The 14,001-nt window shown below is 43.2% G+C and overlaps 4 protein-coding genes across 5 annotated transcripts; 2 read left to right on the plus strand and 2 right to left on the minus strand.

Moving 5' to 3' along the window:
* The first annotated feature begins 815 nt into the window (after positions 1-815).
* On the plus strand, positions 816-2,004 carry LOC128271743 (dynactin subunit 5). Its single transcript, XM_053009371.1, has 2 exons — positions 816-1,195; positions 1,267-2,004. Exons 1-2 carry the CDS (start codon positions 848-850, stop codon positions 1,477-1,479), a joined length of 561 nt encoding a protein of 186 aa, XP_052865331.1. The 5' UTR covers positions 816-847; the 3' UTR covers positions 1,480-2,004.
* On the minus strand, positions 1,645-2,148 carry LOC128271744 (translation machinery-associated protein 7 homolog). The gene is made up of 2 exons (XM_053009372.1): positions 2,119-2,148; positions 1,645-2,050 (listed from the first exon to the last, which is right to left on the minus strand). The coding sequence occupies exon 2, from the start codon at positions 2,046-2,048 to the stop codon at positions 1,854-1,856; it is 195 nt and encodes a 64-aa protein (XP_052865332.1). The 5' UTR covers positions 2,049-2,050; positions 2,119-2,148; the 3' UTR covers positions 1,645-1,853.
* Positions 2,149-4,493: 2,345 nt separating this feature from the next.
* Positions 4,494-9,970, minus strand: LOC128273926 (cullin-1). 2 transcript variants are annotated; one of them, XM_053011999.1, is made up of 12 exons: positions 9,736-9,970; positions 9,019-9,242; positions 8,833-8,918; positions 6,994-7,578; positions 6,555-6,912; positions 6,197-6,460; positions 5,774-6,118; positions 5,572-5,703; positions 5,400-5,481; positions 5,101-5,227; positions 4,799-5,018; positions 4,494-4,696 (listed from the first exon to the last, which is right to left on the minus strand). In XM_053011999.1, the coding sequence occupies exons 2-12, from the start codon at positions 9,073-9,075 to the stop codon at positions 4,616-4,618; spliced, it is 2,337 nt and encodes a 778-aa protein (XP_052867959.1). In that variant the 5' UTR covers positions 9,076-9,242; positions 9,736-9,970; the 3' UTR covers positions 4,494-4,615. The 2 variants fall into 2 exon arrangements, with proteins under 2 accessions (XP_052867959.1, XP_052867960.1); XM_053012000.1 differs by lacking the exons at positions 8,833-8,918; positions 9,019-9,242; positions 9,736-9,970 and adding an exon at positions 8,406-8,514.
* Positions 9,971-10,498: 528 nt separating this feature from the next.
* Positions 10,499-13,895, plus strand: LOC128272272 (PC4 and SFRS1-interacting protein-like). Its single transcript, XM_053010047.1, has 9 exons — positions 10,499-10,796; positions 11,003-11,058; positions 11,165-11,306; positions 11,669-11,737; positions 11,838-12,303; positions 12,403-12,540; positions 12,639-12,820; positions 12,892-13,018; positions 13,115-13,895. The coding sequence occupies exons 1-9, from the start codon at positions 10,716-10,718 to the stop codon at positions 13,255-13,257; spliced, it is 1,404 nt and encodes a 467-aa protein (XP_052866007.1). The 5' UTR covers positions 10,499-10,715; the 3' UTR covers positions 13,258-13,895.
* Positions 13,896-14,001: the final 106 nt, after the last annotated feature.

Genomic DNA, 14,001 nt, shown 5'->3' on the forward strand with positions numbered 1-14,001 from the left:
TTTCGTGTCTTCTAATACTTCTGTTTGTGTAGATGCTTCAGCTACTCTTTCCGTAGATGGTGCCGCATTGCACATTGTTGCGTTAAAAAACGTCGTGCCTGGCTGAAATTCAACGAAACTTAGTCCCCAAGAGTTGTTACGATCAAATGAAATACAAGAATTACATACTTTCTCTTCCTTACTTGTTTCTGCAGAACCGTGTGCTTTTCGCTGTTCAATCTCTTCGAAACGGTGTCTGAGATATTCTACGATAGCCCAACCGTCGCGTTCCACTGTTTGTGTAAATGTATCAACCATCGGCAGAGGTCTTTTAGAAACGATCGCGTCGGTGGAACAAAATCCACTCGTCGTTGGCTAATATGTAACGAAAATTCAAACGGAAGTTCAGTAGACAATATTTGGCGTTATTATGTATTAAGATTCTCCTACTTGTTCCTCATTCGTTTTTTCGAAGCTGGCCATACTATTTTTGCATTCACAGCGGCAAAAATGAGAAAACTACAACGTATAAAATAGTACTAAAATAGTACGATTGTCAGGTGTATGGCCTTTTTCTATTCCAGAAGGCACGGTAAGTACACACAAATTAGTTAGCAGTGCAAAATAAATTAGTTTGTATGCGAAAATAAAATACATACTCATAATTACAATAACATTATTATTATATTAAACATTATTAGTGTGCAAAGTGTGTCCGGTGAAAATCAATAAAAAGCTATATATAAAGATGAGTTACCCTGTACTGATAGCGTTTGACGTTTCTTATGCAGAGAAAAAACTTTGTTTACATTTGAAACCTGCGAGGAAAACAATTAGGTCATTGTGGAACGCTTTTCACTCTGACCTCATGATGGAACTAAGCACGTACTACAATAAGGATGAGTACGTCGAAACTGCTTCTGGCAACAAAGTTAGCCGACAGACCATTCTATGTGGCTCGCAGAACATCGTCCTTCACGGCAAGGTGATCGTGCAGAGTGGGGCAATCATCCGGGGCGACTTGGCCGCCGTCCGCACCGGGCGGTACTGCGTCATCTCGAAGGGTTCCGTCGTCAGGCCACCGTATAAGCAGTTCAGCAAAGGAGTTGCATTTTTCCCATTGGTAATCGGCGATCACGTGTTTATCGGTGAAGGTGCTGTTGTTTCAGCCGCCTCGATCGGTTCATATGTTTACATCGGCAAGAATGCCGTCATCGTAAGTGCCAAAACACATTCTCGAGCCTTCGTCCTGTTTCATTTTTGTGTACTACGTGTGCATCTCCTTAGGGCCGCCGATGTGTGTTGAAAGATAACTGCATCATCGAGGATGGTGCTATTGTTCCACCGGAGACGACGATTGCTAGCTACATGCGTTACACTGCCGATGGACGTGTAGAAGGTGGCCAGGGGAATCCCGACTTTGTACCGCACGCAATGCTCGATTTGATGATCGAGTTCACCAAATCGTACTACGATAACTTCATTCCAATAGCGAACTGACGGCACAGGACACTCTCGGTCCGATCGAGAGTCTAGCGTGTGCAGTGAACGCAATGTCGTATCATCTTCCACCAACCCCAGCTCTCATCCGTGTAATGTAATCGTTATTCTTAAAGATATGTATTTATTCAAAAGCAACAAATAATAACTCCGTAAACGGTCGAATATAACCATATAGCCCTGTTTTTAATCGAGATTTATTGATCCATGAAACAAAAAAGGCGCGGGAGTGTAGTAGCAATAGGACCAACAGAAATGCAGTTCTTTTAAATCATCATTTTTCGTAACCCAGTATCAGAGAAACGTGCTTCTTGTTATGGTCTTTAGCATTGATGGTTAGTAATTATACGAAACCCTTGTGGCCGAGTTCGCATTCACTTCTTGCCCGACTTTTTAATTCCCCCTTGCAGCAAAGGTCCGCCTTTCGAAGCCTTCTGCTTGGCTGCATCCAGTGCTTTCTGCTGCTCCTTTTGTTTCTGTTTGAAAGCCACATCTTCTTCGTCTAACTCCCCCTGATCCTTTTTCGGAGCCTTCAAGGGTTTCTTTTTACCACCTTCGCGGCCAGTCATTGCTGTGAAATAATGCACATCCAATAACATGTTGCAAGAAGAAAGATCGTACTTTACTTATCGTACTTACCGAATTTTGGTATAGAAGCTTCGTCTCTCACAAGTGTATCCAAATCCAATTGAGTCAGGAAATTTTGTACCAACAAAACCGTATGCTCGATATCTCGAATGACAGCATCACGCGATGCTTAGACGTTTCTTTTGACAGTTGTTTTTTTTCTTTCATTTGACAATTGACAGAGTTTTCGAATTGTTTCAAATTCAAATCGAATTAAATCAAAACTTGTCTCCTTGCTATAACATTTTCTTTTAACGAATTTGCTTGCAGAATCAGACAAAAAGTAATAGAATAATATAAGGGGTTCGTCAAGAACGGTAACCCTTCCTGAAAAACGTCCTGAGAAATAATTCAGATCGTCATAAATTCCAACAACATACCTAATTTGAAACCAAACTGAATTCACAAAAATTTAACAAAGAACAAAGGCATGAGTGTGAGTGCATAAAATGTCTGTAGAGCAACCGTTACTCCATTACTCGCCCATTACGAGCAACCATTACTCGCCCATCGATGATGTGGAAGCAGATTCGAAGACTCATTTCGTATTCCCACCAACAAGCATCACCAAATCTAAGATATGAAAATATACAGAAAGCCACTGTTCAGATACTATTAGACCCAATCATTATGGCTGCCAGGCAATTGATCGACAATCGAATCGACCGAGTTCTGCAACCACAGATTTTGAACGAACAACTAAAGCCTTGTTTGCCTTAATTGTCCGCTTTCTTCGAAATTTACTGACAAACCACCAATGAGACATATAGCACAAATGTATGAAAATACAATTGAAAAAAGAGAAAATAGGAATGAATAAACTAACACAGGTTGAATCATGCCTGTCTGGGAGAAAGATTAAAAGCTAAAATGCATCTCGGAAGAATTTCACAGATTCGAATTCAACACAAACGATAGAGCAGTAACGCCGATAATACTACATGCTTATTAATCTTTCAGGGATTGAAAATAATAGATATTATTAAAAGAATCAAAAAATAACATTCTTGGACCTGTATCTGAATCTTTTGGCAAACACTGCCGGTCGTATAAGTAACTTCGTGGTGGTGTAACGTTTTTGTATTTTTGTGTTTTTGTTTCGTTTTCTTTATTTGACTGGATCGTAGATACTGTGCAATGTTTAGCGCTAAGCAATTTGCTCTTTTTTCCTTCTTTCCATTTTACTGGTTTTTGCCAAACTTTTGTTGTTCATTTTATTCTCGTCACCGTTTAGAGGTCAAACTAATAAACGTTGTTCTGAATCAGTTTTTATTTTTCTGTAGCCACTTTTTCCCTAACATAAAGCGGTTGGTAAATACAGGACATGGGTTTAGCAGACAAATTTTATTGCATTTTAATGGAACTCAGACAGTGCAGTAAGAAGAGGTGGGGAAAATTTAAAACTCAATGCTCAACGGTTCAACGCTCATTCGGCGAACTGCCTAATCGTTTTTCCTCTTTTTAACACATAGATCTTAACCAGTTTTTCTCTACGCTCCCAAAAAAAGATTGCAATCGATCACTCCAACAGAGAAAGATGAATATAGTCAAGAACAACATATCTTTTACAACTAACAAATGACCGAAAACATATTACACGAAAAACTTCATCGCGATAACTTTTGCGCGAAAATAACTAAATTAAACCATTTCCAAAACTGCTTTGCTTCACAAGACTAAAAAAACTTATACGCGACAATTCAAAAATCATTCAATGGAAATGTTATGCTCTTAGGATGGGCAACAAATTTATCGAATATCAAATGGCAGAAACGGTCCAATGACTCACCAGCCGCATGCCGCATTTGCAAACAATTGTCCTACAAAATGATAGTTGAACGTAAATTTCGAAAAATAACGAAACAACAAACTGTCGCTTGAGATTATTGGAAGGAAAAACAATGTTCTATTATATTCGTAGATCAGTTTTCAGTTTACCAGTTTCCACAACTCGGCTTACGCTAATCACCTACTAAATATCGCGTTCACCAATCGTTTGGTTGGTTGGCTAAGAATTTGTCCACGTTTTAAACTATTGCAGGAGTTGTTCCGCATTTCGCTGTTCTTCTTGTGTTTCGCTCAATCTAGCAGTGACCTTCATGGTGCAGTTTTTTTTTAATTATTATCGTTTTTATACATATTCATACACATCAGCAGATGAATTACTCTCGATGCACTCACATTTCCTGTTTCGTGGCATCGCTCGTGTGGTTAGAGAATATAGGGGTATGCGGAGGATTTCGCTGCTCAAAATGTATACGAATGCGATCGAATGTTATCACATCACGTGGGATGAATGCGGTTGGTTTTTATCATCTTAAATATTTGAAATGTTTCAAATATATGTCGTCGTATTTTCCTCTCTCATGCAGCACAATAAGTCGTCAGTTTTGTTCTGTCCGCTACCGATTTTTTTTTGTTTTTTTTTTTGTACGCTTATGTAACTTAAGGACGACATATTGAAAGTACGCGATTAGATAACTACACTACAGATTAAAACTATCACTGATCAGGCCAGATAACTGTAGGTATCCTTTTGTCCTTCCTGGCGCTCTAGATATTCTTTCTCTATCAGAATATCAATGCATTTCTGGAAATGGAAATGGACATGAAACAAAATAATCAGTTTGATGATGCACGATGAAACTTAGAAAGAACTAAAACAGTAAAAATACCGGACCGGCAATCCTACCTTAATCACTTGAATCTTCGGTTTAAACCGCGTTGACAGTTGATTCAGCACTTCGCCGACGAGCTGCGTATGGTTCAGTATCTTGCGCATCTTCATGATCCTTACGATGGCGGCCTGGATGAGAATCTTGCGATCTTCTTCGATGTTTTTGTGAGTCGCCTCTTGCTCTACCTTCAGTTCCGTCTTGAGCGGGAAATTGATGTTGATACGAAGCTTTCGACTGTTGGATGAAAATAAAAAAGAAATTTAATGATGTTGAGAACTCCTAGTTTTGCACAAAGTTTATCCGTCGTGGAACTCACTTCTTAAAGTCTCTGTTCAGCTCAATCGTTGAACTTGGCTGCAATTTGGCTTCGTCGTCGTAGCAGGTCAAAAGCTTGGTTTTGAGTAAAATTTGCAGCACTTGTACAAGATTTTCATTGTTAATGCCTGCAGAGGGAAGAAAAAAGCAGATTGTGGTGATTGCAACTCAACAAGTGACGAAAGACAACTGTGCCGCACTCGAGCTAAAGTGTAAATTACTACAATTGATATTGAAGTGTATTTGTGTTTAAGTTTTTCCAAATTAAAAATTGCAATTCAACTCCTGAGTAACACCTACCAGTATTTTCTCCCAACTGCTTAATACTCCACACAGTTTCCTCGTTGAACTGTAGCAAAACGGCCATTTGAAAGGTACTGGCCTGAAATGTAAACAAACGTCATTCCATCAGACAATTTACACGGTAACATTAATTGTGGATTGGAAGAGAGCATCGGAACACGTATGTTACCTGTAGCGTGTATCGCATTCGAAAGCAGTTGGTAATGAGTTCTCCGCGACACATGTTATACAACCAGTTTAGCTTGCGCCCGGAATGTTGCTTGGCGTAGAAGTTGTTGAATCGGTGAACGGATTGTTCCAGCTGCAAAACAGACAAACCCCGAGTTGTGGTTGTGAAAACCTCCGTCCACATTATGCGTTCTATGACGTACCTCAAAAGGCAAGGAGAAGGTAAAACTTTGATTGAATGGCCACGACCCGCAAGACAGCACCAGGATACTGAAATCGATTTCGTTCTGTCCTGTGCCTCGAGTATCCTTCAGTTTCTCGTGGTGCTGCCGGTACTGCTCGTTAAGATCCTTCGACACCCCAATGTCCTGGAACATGCGCTGCAACTTGCTAGTGTACTCGAAACCGCATGCCTGCTTCAACTTGGAAATCATGGATGCTTCTGCGTCGTCGCTGGCCGACATGTGATGACAGAGGCGCTTTGCCAGCATCTTACTATAGAACTTCTGGAACACATCCTTGTCTTCGATGTACTTAAAAACAACCATCTGGCGGAAAAGAGGAGATAAACAGTTTCAGAACTAGCCCACGACGAAACGAGGCTTATGTAACGAAACCCGGCGTACCACTTGATTGAGAGTATCCTCCAGTTCGGCTTCTTCCGGGTTTTTGCTCGATTTTTTTAGCAGTAGATCACAGTATTTGGCCAACAGTTCGGGGCTCTTACTGGCGCTTCTACTAAGCTCGGTGACGGCATTCGTGTTGATGAATTTGCCGCATGCCTTATCAAGCGCCGCCACGAAACCGCTGTCGTTGTTGAACGCAGTAAGTACAAGGGCATTGTATTTTTTGTGAACCTCCAGAATGGTTTGGACGTAAACTTTTGGATCCTTTTACGGAAGGCGAAGGGGTGCGAAACAAAAGAGAAGAAACAATGAATTGCGTTCGATTGGCCTGCGAACCGATTGCGTTAGTCTCACTTACATTGACAGCAGAATCACCGCACTTCTCTATGGCGGCCAAGCCTTGGTTGTGAATGTGTGTTTCCAGTATCTCTTTCAGCTCAAACAGACCCGCCTTAATTCGAGCAACGAGCGAGTACATCCTGCCCAAGTCCTGATTCTTGTCCGAGTCTAGTAAGTTCTGAAACTCCGTTCGGAACTGATCGAGATGGTTCTGAATCAGCACCCGTTCGCATTTTTCTGCCAAACGCTCCAGAGTGCTCTCGTGCAGATAAACTTGGACGCGCTTTTGCTCCTCATTCAAGCGCAACTCCACTCGCTTCATGTACTCGGTGACAGGATTCTCCCGCAGAAACTCGGCACTTTCACGAGTATAGAACCTGCGCAAGGAAAAAATGGTTCTTCGGTTCTTTTCTGGGCAAAACAGTGCGCAACCAGCAATTAATCTAACGCATACGTACCGTTCTGTGTCCTCCAGGAAAATGTTTTCGAAGCTTTCCTTATAGACGGACAAATTCTGTCCCTTGGCGTGCGGATCTTCCTCGTTAAGCCCAAGTTCGACGTAGCAGTTGATGACACCCGAAACCAGACGTGAGTTGATCGTTTCGCCATTTCGCTCGCGTTCGATCAGCTTCAGTACAGCGTTAGTCACTTGTTTGTTGAGATGCTTGAAGAGGTTGCCGCGCCAGGTGACCAACGCCAGCTGGTAAATCTCGTACACGTCCTTGCGACCCTCCTCGCACTCACGTTTCACCCAGTGTCGGTTGAGATAGGCGCAGACACCGTTCAACACTTTGCTGGAGAACTGATACTCCTCCCAGCGCTTGGTGTAGAAGCTCAGCACTTCCTCGTCCATCAAATCGATGCCATTTTGGTGCAACCGTACGAGATAGTTCTCTAGGAATTCCTTCAGTCGCTTGTACAGCTCCTGACCCACCAGCTGAGCACCACCGGGTGGCGCGGTTAGACCCTTTTTCGATACTTTTGACGCTGCGGTACGACAGCTCGGTTGCTGGTGGACGCTCGTGCAGTAGTTGTAAACATGTCTGTTGGTGTAAATAGCACAATTAAATCATTCTAGAAATGGAGGCAATTCCAACCCGTTGCGTAGCGACACTTCATCAAAGTGCGCTGCATTACAAAGCATCAAAGTGAGCATGGTATTATGCAAAGAATAGTTATTGGAAGAGAAAAAGGATCTATTCCCAATCAAGGCCCAAAGTAATTCAGCCAAAACCTTGCTATTTTGTTCAATCTGGGGTTCTAAATATCTATTTTACCGATCATGTTCATTGATGTCTGCATTTCTCTAACCAAGCATAATCCTGTTTTGTAACCTGCGCCTGTTTTAAATCATTGTTCCGCTCTAGGAAAGGGACGCAGTAATTCGAAGTTTTCGAGATTCCAATGCGTACTCAGGCGGAGGTGGCGGTGAGAGGGACACCATACTCTACCGTTGCCAAGAGTGACGGTAGAAGCGAAATTCCAACCGGGAAAATAGAAATCATTAAAAATAGAACGACACTTTGGCACTCGAAGTCGCCGATGTTTGGCAGAGTGCAGTGACGGTTCTATGGTGCTATGATTTGCTTTAAGGACGGAGAGAACTACGAAACAAGAGCGAACTGTGCGCTTGCAACAGATAAACAAACAATCGTAATCGAGAGCAGAGAAGACACAAAAACATTTGGTTTTTTTCCACCGTACCGAAACACAAAATATGGAGACCAGACAGACGGAGTGCATGGGCATGCATTGGCGAGCTCACGCGACATCACGAGTGAGTCTGCTGTCGGTGGACGCATCGACCTCTTGTGCTTCCGCATTGGTAATCTCGTTACGCCAACGGTGTGTTGTTTGTCGTTTCTCTTACGTGGAGTTCAGTTCCTTGAGTGTATCTCAGGCGACAAAACGCGGCACACATGCACGGACGCACGTCTCACAATCACTTATAGGCCGCCCCATGCAATCTTTACCTTACACACAGGCCAACAACTCAGTACACTTCCTTATCCACTATCCCATCCCGTGCCCAATCACGAACCCCCACATCTGTTACTGAAGCTACTACGAATGCCTTTTGAAGTCACTACCGGGGTCAAGGATATGCACGGTACCAACACACATACACAACCAATTTACAGTAACTGTTTATCCGTGGCACAAACAACAGAGAGTGTTTTCCTGGTGAACATTGTGCCACAACTCTGTAACTCTTGAAACTACGATCACGATTTTTTGAAGAAACTGCGTTTCAAAAACAAGCGCCCATCTATTTCCGGTTGCAGTTACTAACTTACGTGTAGAGCTCCATGTAGCGGGCGATGCCGAGGCTATGTTCCCGCTTGTAGACCTGCTTGATGCCGCCTTCTAGATCGGTCCATATCTGAAACCATATGCAGTCCAGCAGAGTTCGATTAGTAGAACAAACGTTTGGACACTACCAAAAAGTAGAGCGTGCGTGAGTGTGGATGAAGAGCACTTACCTCTTCGAGATTGATATTTTTAAGCCCTGTAGCCCCGTGAGAGTTTAATTTAGACATCGGAACGACGGTGTTCCAGTCGATTTCTGGTGCGCCTTTGGATGTTTCGTTGCGGTACAGACGAAATGAATTTTCCCACTATCGATGTCTCTCTGCCGCCTGCTGCTCGTCCCAAGAACACCTTGCACGGTTAGCGGAATCCGTACAGCGATGAGGAATATGTCACACTTCGGGCAAGAGGGAACACATCCAAAGGAAGAAAAAAAACCAATGAGTTCTTTTGTCTCAGCACGCGTTAGTTTTGAAGAAATTTAAGAACACGTTTAATCATGTATTCGATCACACACTGAAATGTTTGTCTTTTGTTTGCACGACAATTTCTGGGAACAATTCTCTTTTGTTTCACCACCTTCCCACCACCACTTCTTTACACCTCGCGAGGAACGGAATCGTGAAACCGTGGAAACTGTTTCCACCACTTACATCAGCCCGCCCATCGACGCAACTTCAAAACGCCAATCCAATCTTGAGGATTATTCAAGGTTTGCTGCTTTTTTCACTTTTCCACGGATATTGTGCGCTGTGGCCGCAATGGAAAAAAAGGAAACCACCACCAAACGCTTCGTGGCCTCTGGCTGTGCGAAGGATTTCTGTCCGTCCCAACGCTGTCCCAACAAAGAGAGCATAGTCAGAAAAGAAAATAACTCATGGTCTCCTTACCCTGTGTTAGTAGACGAATTTCGACGATTTTAATTTCTCTCGCACGCCTTCTTCGCAGTTTTCGCACGCAACGCAAGAATATCCCGACCAGAAGATGATGTTTGTGTAACCCGTCCGCGATTTCGGCCACAGGAATGGAAGCAAATTGCAAGCTTCGTTTATCACCAAATAGTTGCAAACACAAAAAGTCGAAAGAAAGAAACGGATCGAGTAGAAAAGTGACTTTCTTCCTACTTCGAGGTCTAATGAAATCCAGCGTATAGGAAAATGACAGCCATTAAAAAACACTCCACTCGGTTACGATTAGCGGAGCGTATAGCGGCGCTTGTCTGGCACACAAAACGATTCGGGGCATTGAATGGCGTTCGACAAGGACGACAACAGCACCACAGCAGAGAGCCAGTGTTGCCCGATGCAAAAGTCGAAACATGGATCGTTTCGATCGATTTGGTGAAATATTCCCGCCAACTTTGCACGATGGGAATTTCGTTCAGATATTGAAATTACTTTTCACTATCCGATGGTGCACAGCTCACAATTTACACGATCACTCGGTTTCTGTTTCTAACAGCACAGCTCCTTTCGTTGTTGAAAGCTCCGAGAGATTTTATCGTGATAACGATCTTAGATCGAATTGAAATGCACGACATCGGCCAGCCCTTGCAGCAAACTGCTGCCTGTTCTCCAAATTAACGAATTCGTTTAGGATTCAGTGGCGCGACTGAACGAAAAGTCAATGGTTGTGTTTGGGACCGATTCCGATTACACTAACGTTTTTAAGGCTTTGAGAGTGGACACATCAGGGAACTGAGCGCGGCCACCTGCAAATTGTATTGTCGGAGAAAAGCGTGCAACCCATCGATTATCCGTGTTGTTTGGAATACCGCGGCAAAACATTTTCCTCGTAAACTCCGTTTTCATTTTTCTTTCATTTCTGAGCGTTCATAGCGCCGCGTAAACAAACGCGCTTTGCGATCGCGATGGTGGCGTCGAAGAAATCGTTCAACATCGGGGACTTGGTGTTTGCGAAAGTTAAAGGTTACCCGCCTTGGCCCGCAAAGGTACATAAACTAAAAATGTAATGCTCCGGGCATTCTGCACCGGGCACCGGCAGCGGCACATGGGACTTGTCGAATTGTTCTGCTTTTCGGAGCGAAGTCATTTTGTTCCCAATTTCCCTTCTAGAAAAACTAATATCCATTCTCTTCCTTGCACGCACATTCGCTCCGTATTCCGCCATTTCGAACACCGTCGTCACCGCGTACAGATTACGAGGATTGACAAAAGCAAATACAATGTCTACTTTTACGGGACCGGAGAAACGTAAGTATGGAATTCATGTAGCTTAGAGAAGGATTGACGCGCAAAGTTGTGGAATTTATTCAAGTCTTCTAACATCACCTTCATTTCGCATCTCCTACTATTTCAGGGCCAACATCAAGGTTGAGGATTTGTTTCCCTTCGAAGAATCGAAGGGAAAATTTGCGACCGACAAAATTATGCGACGCAAAGGATTCAAGGAGGCCATGCTACAGATAGAAGCAGCGCTGAGCGGGGAAGATCCAAGCCCGGTAAGTAGGGTGCATCGCTCAAAGCCCTGTCAGCTTCGTGAATTTTGAGCCATGTGTCATTGAAAGTGGCTCATTGCACTTGCGTAATGCTATTTGTCTAATTACAATTGAAAATAATGCTTACACGAAACGACGTCTGTACATGCAAAATTCATTTAAATTTATACATGAATCTTATCGTGCAATCGTAGACTTTTATTTTGCCGTTTTGAGCTTTGCTTTGAGATAATTTTTGCGCTTCCAAAAAATTATCATGGCACACATTGTTTTATCATAACCCTTTTCGTCACTGTGATAATTTTGACTAAGATAGGTTACGCTGTTTTACATTAACAACTGTCTCTGGTCTGGTCAATGCACAGATTTCCTTCGATGTAGCCGCTGTCCAGTCCGGAGTAGACGAATACGCAATGAGAAGTGACCTGAATGAGGTAAGCCAGTCGCTGGAGATTTTTCACCTTAAACAAAATCAATAGAAACAAATAAGTGTCGCGGAGAAGAGGAATCATTGATTTTCGCTGAACTTTCTAGCCATCGTTTAGTGACTCACGCATATCGGCAAACTCCACCGTGCTTGATACAAGCACGGTACAGCGAGAAGATGATAGCGTTCACAATGACAGTGACACGAAAAGAGCAAAGGAAAGCAAATCCCCGACAACTAAGAAAACGGCGCCAGTTACTGATGCTACTGTGCCGGCCATTCCTCGTTCCACACAGCCCACTCTTGCAAACAACGGTGCGGTACAGAAGGAGGCTGATGCTGCACATCCCAACGCGGAGCCAGTGGCAACCGGGCAAGCGGAAGCGAAGGAGGTAGTCAGCCGAAGTGGCCGGAAAATTAAGATGAAACGGTTCATGGATGGGGATGACGAGGAGAGTGCATCGCTGGGTCCTCCGGCAAAAAAGAAAGCACCGAATGTGGCTCCGGCCAAAGAGAAGGCACCGGCAACACCAGCGGGCACGGGTATTACAACCAAGAAAACAAGTGTGTTTGGTAAGTTGAGGTTGAGGCCGAAGCAACTAAAAATGGACCAGCAATGGTTCACTCACGCTAATGAAAATCAATGCAACTTTAATGTCGTTTTAACTATAGAAAAAATTGAAAAAGAACGAATGTACTTCCTAAAGCTCGAGCGTGAAATTGTCGCACTAAACATGGAGGTCAAGGCGTCGGTAAAGTTGGCCAGTGCCGATGCGGAGCGATGTGTAAGGCTACTGGAACAATATCAGAGTACGTTAACATTGTTTATTTTTTTACGTTAAATTAAGCTTTTGTTGGAAGACACTGAAAACGAATGGTTTTTTTTAATTCACCCACCTCACCAATAGAATTGGAAGTGACGCAAATAATCCTGCTAAAGCACCCCAATTGCGTTGAAACAATGAAGAGGTTGCGGAAATACGTTGGTAATGCGAAAGCATGGAATATGGCCGAAACGGAACAAGTGAAGTTCGACTTTTTCGCTCAACAAATCCGTGCTAAAGCCGAGCAGATCTACAACCGATTTAAGGTGAGTTTTGTTGTTCTCGTTTAAAAAAACTAGTTGCGAATAATGTTTTCATTGCGTTTTCGTTCGTAAAGACGATGTTCCCAGTTCCGGATAACAATGTGTCGTTCTGGGAGTGTTTCCAGAAGAAAGTGTCTGAGTATGAGAAAGCAATTGAGCATCTGACACCCGAAGAACGTCATATGATCATTGAAAAAGCTGGTAAGTGTTGGTTGTTTCTCCTAATACTCACTTGTTCACATGTGAAACGTTTTTTGTTATTTTCTCTTGTCCACAACGCCTGACAACGCTCTGAAGACGTTCCCAAACAATCGGAAACTGGTAACCGGTATGAAAAGGAAAGTGATGCAAAGAAAGAAGATAAGACCGAGACGACAGACACCGAGGAAAGTGCGATCGTTGCCGAGAAGAGCAATGACGACGCCTTGGAGGAGAATTAATTCAGCGCCAACTCCGTCAAGCGTACTACGAACGGCTAGGAGAGCGAGTTAATGAACTGTTCATCTCCGAATTTCTGAATCCCCTGACAACCTATCCTGTTACCTCCACCGATCGCATCTTCAACAATTATGGATCCTAGTTTGCGTAGCTTTCTGCAGTGGCGACCTTAACTTTTCCCCATTCAATGATGTGTTACAATATAGTTTTCTAAAACGACCCAACGGCGTACGTGGCCTACGTGTACCACGTACCCGCCGTGCGTCAACGTATAATTTGTAGCTTAATGTCTCAATGTCTCCGAGTTTGAGTTTGTGTAATTTGACTGCATTTGCAAGCACCCCGTAAAGCAAAAAACTTCATAACAATAATCTACAGAACCGGGGGCACTATATCCGTTCGAGGAGTACGATTAGAACACGCAGCTCACGGAAAATGTACTCTTCGGTAACTGTGCGAGGAACAGAGTTGTGGACGACAAAGTTTTTGTTGCATGTTTTATTTTACAAAAACGAATATTGCAACGCCTACATACACACAAACAAATTTACGCCTGAGATGTCGGCGTGGCGTACTATTTTTACGAAGATTATTGCATCCTGACACTGCTTCGCACGCACGTGTCATGCGTGTGGTCTAGGGATACACAAATAAATGATTACTTATTAATTACAACCGCTGCAATTGAGTGTTTATTGTTCTTTCTCTTCTACTACAGCTGCTGCTGCGCGATATGGATGAGCTTT

The sequence above is a fragment of the Anopheles cruzii genome, chromosome 3 (assembly GCF_943734635.1).
Source record: "Anopheles cruzii chromosome 3, idAnoCruzAS_RS32_06, whole genome shotgun sequence".
In the NCBI taxonomy this organism is placed as follows: Eukaryota; Metazoa; Arthropoda; class Insecta; order Diptera; family Culicidae; genus Anopheles; species Anopheles cruzii.